This window comes from Amaranthus tricolor, chromosome 5 (genome assembly GCF_026212465.1).
Source record: "Amaranthus tricolor cultivar Red isolate AtriRed21 chromosome 5, ASM2621246v1, whole genome shotgun sequence".
In the NCBI taxonomy this organism is placed as follows: domain Eukaryota; kingdom Viridiplantae; phylum Streptophyta; class Magnoliopsida; order Caryophyllales; family Amaranthaceae; genus Amaranthus; species Amaranthus tricolor.
Genome location: NC_080051.1, coordinates 26,175,206 through 26,182,919, shown reverse-complemented (window position 1 = coordinate 26,182,919; position 7,714 = coordinate 26,175,206). Strand labels below are relative to the sequence as shown.

Here is a 7,714-nt window from a genome sequence, read left to right as displayed (position 1 = left end):
TATAGGTAAGCTAAATACTCTTATTTAACAAGTACTCTTATTTAACAAGTCAATCATCATCATCATTCTACTCAGTATATCCCATTTATAGGAAACTAAGGTCAAGATCTAGAGAGAGAAGGACGACGGCAACTCATATTCATAAAGAAAAGCGCGGCCAAAGGAGTCTCCCGGCTTGAAGAAGATAAAAAGACTTGATTACATGTGAAGATAACTTAAACGCCAATAAAAGTGAAACCACTACAAAAAGAAAACAAAGAACTAATAGAAAGGAAACGATCAAAGCAAGAGGTTAAAGACACTAAAAGGTAAACTAAGAAGACATCAGTAATCTAAAACATGGATATAGCGTCTCCAACTGCTCTTATCCCTAGTCAGGTCCGCAGAGAGGTTTAACTCATGCAAGTCAACTCTTATTTGCTCAACCCAAGTTCTCTTGGGTTTTCCTCGACTCCTCTTACCCTGCACTACAATGCTTTCTACCCTCCTTACAGGGGCGTCGAAAGTCTTTCTCTGCACATGTCCAAACCACCTCAATCTATTTTCGCGCGTTTTTTCAGATATAGGGGCCACCCCTAGTTTGTCCCTAAACTCTTGGTTCCTAATTCGATCCATCAATGTGTGCCCACACATCCACCTCAGCATACGCATTTCTGTAACTTCCATCTTATGTTCGAAAATCTTCTTTACAGGTCAACATTCGGTCTCATATAGCAGAGCAGGTTTAATTGCCGCCCGGTAGAATTTTCCTTTTAACTTGCTTGGGAATTTCCTATCACATAGCACTGCGGTGGCTGCTTGCCACTTGAACCAACCCGCTTGTATACGATGATTTACATCCCCGTCAATCTTCCCATCCCTATGAATGATCGATCCCAAATACTTGTATTTGGTTTTACTCTTAACAAATGTTTCATCTATGGACACCTCTGGTTCACCTACCGGTGATGTAGTTCTGTTTACAAGTCAATGAACCAACTAATTTCTATAGATATAGTTCGGTTTCTGACAATTTTTAGGTCTTAGGCGAAAAATAAATTAAAGCCTATATATAAGCAACATTTCGGTTAATTCTTCTCTACTTCAGTCGTCATGTGTTTAACTGAGAAACTTAATACTGCAAATTCGATCCATGTTAGAAGTTAGTTATGCAAATACTAGTTTAATTAGAAGCATTCATTCAATTTGAGCCCCTTTATAAGCTAAACTTAAACGGTTGCACCTCAAAACTAACCTCAGGAACGACCCTATATATATATATATTATACAATTTAATATTAATAGGATTTTAAATCAGAACTTAAATTATCCGGTGCTATACAATCGAGCAAGTCCTGAAAGCAAGAAAAGGTTTGTGGTAGTTGCTTCAAAGTAGGGGAAGAGAGCAAGAAAAATCTAAGCCCACTTATTTAATAAACACCAAACATGACATATGCTGGGAGATTATATGATGGAGACTCGTGACAAGAACAAGATGACAGACTAAATTTTCAATTTTTTTTTTAAAAGTGATATTAGTAATAAATAAATAAAGAGAAAAAATAAATTATGTGAATAAAATTAAAAGAAAATAATAGATCATTGTCCAAAAATAAAAACAATACAAAATAAGTAAAACAGACTAAATTATGGAGTGAATACAATTAAATTATTTAAATACACATTTTTGCAAAATACTTGGATCAGTAACAGTAATTGAGGAAAAGATTAGTAATGTTGAGTTAGAAGCCGTTCATACACAAAATTAATACATTTAAATTATGATAATAATTAATTAGGGAGTTATATTAATAGCAATAAACAAGATTAAGATTGTATTATTATAATAATAACTCTCTACCATGTCCATTCAATCAAGGACTCCTCAACAAGTTCTTCAAGAAGTTTCCCTTCAATTTCCTTGCCTATATTGTCAACATCTAATTTTATTTGTTCATTCCAACCTTTTCCTATTACTTCCATCCTTACCTGCATTTCCACCAAGCTGTGGGTGTCCCCACAATCATCTGAAAGGTACTTCACCTCACTAGGCAACACTTCCTTCATCCAGGCCCACACCTTATCTGCCAATGCCATCCCGGGCCCACTTTCCAGGTATCTACTCTTGCCGCCTGTGACGGTTCGAAACCCTGTTATATCAACTAGTGCTGCGTTGACACAGTCGAAAACGAGCTTTCTTGTCGATCTCAGCTGTCTTCTTTTAGCTTCGTGTAATGGCTCCTTATCGCTCATGTCGGTGTATTTATCCCTCAAGAGGGGATCTAATGGGCTATCGGGGGAGTACCATCGGGCAAGATTTGAATCGACTTGTCCGTCTACGTCGAGGCCTGCCACCGTTAGTAGGGATTGAATTAAGTATTGATATTCAACTTCATCATCCTCTACTCCTGGCGACACAAACGGGGAATGCAGAGGATAGTTGGTGACAGTTTCCGCATAGGACTCTTCCCATGATAAGGTCCTTGCAATTGACCCGATGGGTGGAGATTTATCGATCAGATTCGACTTGCCAAGGCAAAGAGGCAAATGATCTCCTGTTTTTTGACAAAACGAGAAGTTAGACGAGTAATAATGGCTTTAAACTAACCAGTAAAAAAAAAGTAATTACCACGTGTACTTGGCTCTATGCTACGAGAGCAACCGAGAAAGGCACTGTCGTCCTCTTCAAACGGAGGTTCCAGAACCGATATTGGGCTGGGTTGTTCGTGATTCTCCCCTTGCAATACAGGTGCTCCTGGCTGGGATACATAAAATGCTTGCAATATCAGGAATATGTTCTCAAGAATCGGGAATCACAAAAAGCAAATTATGGTCGGTTTTGGGTTCTTTTAGACCATTTTGAGAAATGCAAAGCAGTAAGGTACCTGCTGAGAGCATACACCTTGCCCAAGTCTCGTATCATTCAGATCTGTCATAACAGCACCAGTACGAGACTGTGATGTTGGGGAGAGAATCGATTCTAAATGGTCATCGCTTGTCCTTGCAGGAGGTGCAAGCAATCCCGGAGTTTCAGCTGTTGGCGGTTGAGATACTTCGTTAGAAAGCGATTTTCCGGACTTCTCTTTCCTAGATTTCTTATTCCTCGAGAAGAACAAACTCGTAACTTTTCCGGTAAAAGACGTCTTTGATGCTTTTGCCTTTATTATATCCTTTGAAACTTCCTCCTTACATAGTGCTGGACTCTTGACTTCAACATTTAGCCTATCTCCATAAGCTGTAGATGACACCGGAACCGATTTTGATCTCAACAAGTTCCGGGGAGAAATATCTCCACTTTGTCCGGCACCCATATTGCTATTAAGGCCGGAAGTCGAGCTCTTAGGATCATGATCATTAATGGCATCCTCTTCCTCACATATTTCAGATTTCTTCACCTCGGAAAGTGCAAGCATTTCACCTAAAGTGCTTGAACTTCTTCGAAAAGGCCGTTGTTCATGATTACTATCCCCATTTGATGCCATCATGGCCCATCTCTCGGAAAGTCTTTTCTTTGCTTCTCTACAGACGGATGACTCGGGGGAGTAGGATGCACGGCTGAAAGACGATGAAGAAAATGGACTACCAAATCTATTTACATAGTCCCAAGAATGCCTTGAAGTTGGGGACATAACTTCAGAATCACTAAGATTTTCTGCTGCAAAATTATTATCCGATTTTTCAAAAGAACTTTCATCTCCCGTATAACCATTAGAAAGCACAGAAGAAAGTAAGGTTTCGTCTCTTCGGTGACCTGCCAGGTTTTCACGCATCTGTTGCGTGATGTCCCTTGCCACTTCCCTTGCTTCTCGGGCCTCCTCATCTTCCGGTTCTTCAAACAAATTTTCACTAGGTAGAACCCGAGGTGAGGATGGGGTAGAAGAGACAACCGCCTTAGGTTCATTAGCCATAGCAGGGCTAGGTCTCAAAACCACTATCCGAGTAGGCTGGATAGGACTATCACTAGCTTTCCAGGACGATATAGTCGGTGGAAATCCAAGATGCTGGTTATCCCATACATTAAATTGGTTAAGGGAAATTTGCTTCTTTACTTGCTTTTCATTCCTCTTAGCCGGTGGTGCAGAAAACTTATTGTCGCTTACCAATTTCGAAGGTCTAAGGACGGTAATGCGCTTGGTCTCCGGAGATGGACCAACGGATTCGCCCACATACAGATTCGGAGAAAACAAAGAATTCGGTTCTTGCAGAACCTTGAGAAACAAGTCCCCGTTGGAACTCAACACATCCAAAGCCTCCTGAAACTCCTTGGTCTGCCGTGACTTCTCGTCAGTGGAAAGGCGTTTCGCTTCCATAAACTTTTGACGAATAAGAGCCAGTTTTTTTTCATTCACGTTTTCGATAAACCTTCCGTTTTGAGGTGATTTATCTCTTCTAGAGTTTGTTCGTTGAGATTCATGCCAGATCTCATGTATGTCCTTGTACCCATTCTGATCTCGGTGGCAAAAACCGTGTTCATCCTGCCAATATCCGGTAGGTATCTCTGAATGACTATTTCGGGGATAAATTTTCGATTGAATCTTCTGGGCAGGAAAATCAGACTGCGGCTGAGGAATCACATCGAGTCCCATCAACTTAGCCACCAAATTAGGCGACTTTTGTTTTGATTCCAAATCTTTCGACATTTCTTGAGCTATTAACATCTTTACAGGAGTTCCATTAGGTTTACGGTTCGATGAAGACCTCCTCAAATCAGAGACTGTCTGTAACCACACAAACCATAAAACCTAGATCAAAATACAAAGCCAGACAAGACGTAATATGCATAAATGAGGAGTATAGACGAAACCAGCAAACCGATTGACATAATAGAAATTTACCACTTTATTTTCCATCTCATCATTAGCAACGCTTGACATCCTGGAAACATCGGATTGACTTCTTGACAAAGAAGAACCTGGAAATTAATTATCCTATTGTCAATTGGAGTACTCCAAATTCCCTACTCAAACGGAAATTTACAAGTTCTCTAAAAAGCAATCAATGAAGACGAAACTCCCTATGTTCCTTGTAATTGCCACACATTCCTTTTTAGTTTTTAGTCCGTCCCTTTAACTTTGACACATTTCCCTTTATAGAAATGTCCCTAGCATTTACTTTATTTCTCATCCACACATTTATTTTCTCTCTTTTAATCTTCATACGTCAACACAATTCAAACGTCCCCACCATTCCTAATCTTTGTGTCAAGTCCCATTATTAAGATTTACCTCATCACACGTATTTCAGAAACCAAATAATATTCCAAAAAGACGATTTTTTATTCATAATTGTATAGATTAAGACATATACACAATAGACTCAAGATAACCTAACAAATGTTAGCATGCTACAAACAGCCTTTGATCAATTGAAGTACTCTAATATCTATAGCAGAAGATGCACAAAAACAACAGAAGATTCTAAAAACACATCGTATTTCTTCTAAATATAATTAAGGCAAGAGATCACTTCTACAAATAGAAATTTTGCACATGCACACTTGTTAGTCGACGTTTACGTAAAAGTGTTCCCTATGAAACTATAAACGGAAATGACAAGAAAAACTTATTAAAAATCACCATCATTATGAGGCTTGTATGTGAGAAGCTGATTTCCAGACATGTTGGATGTTAAATCGAAGAGGTTGACCATTCTTCCCAAACATCCTGGCACAGGCTTCTCAGAACTGCGAGTTTTACCATTCAGATGTTTTCCATTCATTTGCGCACCTGCAAAACGTTCCACAAGTTAACGCCCCCTCATCAAGTAATATTTGCCAAAGCACAAACAAAATCAGTGACAGGAAACAAACAAAGCATCAAAACCAATCTCACAGGCCACAACAATTGACAAAAGCAATGATTTCTTTCATACAATACTCACAACAACAACAATCCGCAAAGATTTAAATCGGTTATATGACCCAATATATCAGTTTTAATGGTCGTCAATATGGATTCTTTCAGACAACACTCCATGGAACTAAAACAAACAGAAAAAACACACATACCGACATTCGATAATCATATAAAACTATTCTAACTATTGAAAGAACAATAAAAGAAAAACCTTCACCACCATAATCGCACATACACAGTAATCGCGAGTACATAGAAGGAAAAACAGTTGCTCCAAGGAGAAAGAAAAGGAAATAGAGCTAAGTTAGAACCAAAAGCAGCTGAATTTTCATAAAGATCAATGCAGTAACCAGTTTTCTTTCCAGGGAAAAACCCCATATAAAGAACCTCAAACAAAGACTTCTCAATGTAAGAGCTGAAAACACCTTCCAAAATCCAGAAAAAAGCAATGAAACAAATAGGAGGAAAAGCAGAGAATAATGAAAAGAGAAACTTGCAGTGTTATCAGAAATCAGAAAGATTAAAACCAGTAGGAAAATCCAATCCAGGAAAGAGCAAAAAGAACATTCTATGGACCAATATTTACAGCACCTATATACAAGGAGTAGGACTACTCTTAGTCTACTGATTTTCTACAGTTTATACCCATATGAAAGTTCACATCATAGCTAACAGAATTCCAACAACCAGCCAGCGTAAATCTCAAGGAAATCAATCAATCCACATCACAAAAAAAAAATAAAAATAAAAAGTTGGATACAATAAATAATTACCAACATCGCCATGATTGATCAACTCACATTCCAAGCCAACTACCAGAGTAATTAGTAACACAGTACATAATTATTATACAAATAATTGGCTTGATTTGGGCACTTTTGAAAACCCAAATCAGCAACCAAATAATTAAAAAATCATATACTAAGAAAAAAGAATTATATTCAACATATACATCAATATGTAAAAATAAAATATTCAGGAAAAAATATTGATCAAAGAATAAAGGGATGATAGGGACCATTTCAGTGATGTGAACACTAAATTAGCACATACCCAGATGAAACTCACATCAAATTTCTGAAAAATCCCGGTAAAAAGAGTAAATCTCAACCCCTAAATAAGACCTATTAATCACCTCATAACAGAACCCACATTAAAAATCTAGTTAGATTTCACTCACATTTCATGTAAGTAACAAAAGATCAAAGATTAACCAATTGCATGATTATTACAATACAATTAAGTAAAAAAAAAAAGGTGAAAAAAGAAAGCTTAAGTCCAAGAAAAAAGCTTTTTAGAAAAAAGCAAGATAGATATAGAATCCATAAAGCAAAAAAATGCAGAAAAGGGGGATAGATTCTACAAGTACCTTAGAAAATAGAGGAGTGAGATCGGAAGTGTAGAGTACAGACAAATTCCTTAAAAGTGTACCAAATAAAAATTGAAAAAAAAATATATAAAAAAAGCTCAAAAACCCACAAAAAATGGAGGTTTAGAGAGAGAAAAAAGGATGAAGAGGAATGGGAAAAATGGAAGAGAGAGTAGGTGAAGGTGAGGAGAGAGAAAGGCGGAAAGTGCGGCGGTGGAGACGGTGGTGTGGTGTTGAAGAAAAAACAAGGAAAGTGGGAAAATGTTTGGTTAATGGAGTGGTTAAGTGAGAGTATTTGGGGTTTCTCTCTCTACCTCTTCTTCCAAGTCTTATCGCTTTCTTTCTCCTAATTTTTTGTAATTTTTTGGGGAGAAAGAGCCAAATAGGAGAGGAGTGGGAATTTCTCTAAAAAGAATAAATTACAATAAAATTTTAGAAATGGTAATTTCCTTTTAGAAAATCAAATTTTATAAAAATCTACTAATTTGTCTTATTGTTTATTATAGATACT

General features: G+C 37.5%; 1 protein-coding gene and 1 pseudogene across 3 annotated transcripts; both read right to left on the bottom strand.

Annotated features, from left to right (window-relative positions):
• Positions 1–366: 366 nt before the first annotated feature.
• On the bottom strand, positions 367–1,134 carry LOC130813618 (uncharacterized; annotated as a pseudogene).
• Positions 1,135–1,610: 476 nt separating this feature from the next.
• On the bottom strand, positions 1,611–7,590 carry LOC130812885 (uncharacterized). Of its 3 annotated transcripts, none has more exons than XM_057678517.1 (6): positions 7,204–7,590; positions 5,556–5,705; positions 4,815–4,891; positions 2,865–4,697; positions 2,609–2,738; positions 1,611–2,534 (listed from the first exon to the last, which is right to left on the bottom strand). In XM_057678517.1, exons 2-6 carry the CDS (start codon positions 5,695–5,697, stop codon positions 1,837–1,839), a joined length of 2,880 nt encoding a protein of 959 aa, XP_057534500.1. In that variant the 5' UTR covers positions 5,698–5,705; positions 7,204–7,590; the 3' UTR covers positions 1,611–1,836. The 3 variants fall into 3 exon arrangements, with proteins under 3 accessions (XP_057534500.1, XP_057534503.1, XP_057534501.1); XM_057678520.1 differs by lacking the exon at positions 7,204–7,590 and adding an exon at positions 6,888–7,147; XM_057678518.1 differs by lacking the exon at positions 7,204–7,590 and adding an exon at positions 6,608–6,836.
• Positions 7,591–7,714: the final 124 nt, after the last annotated feature.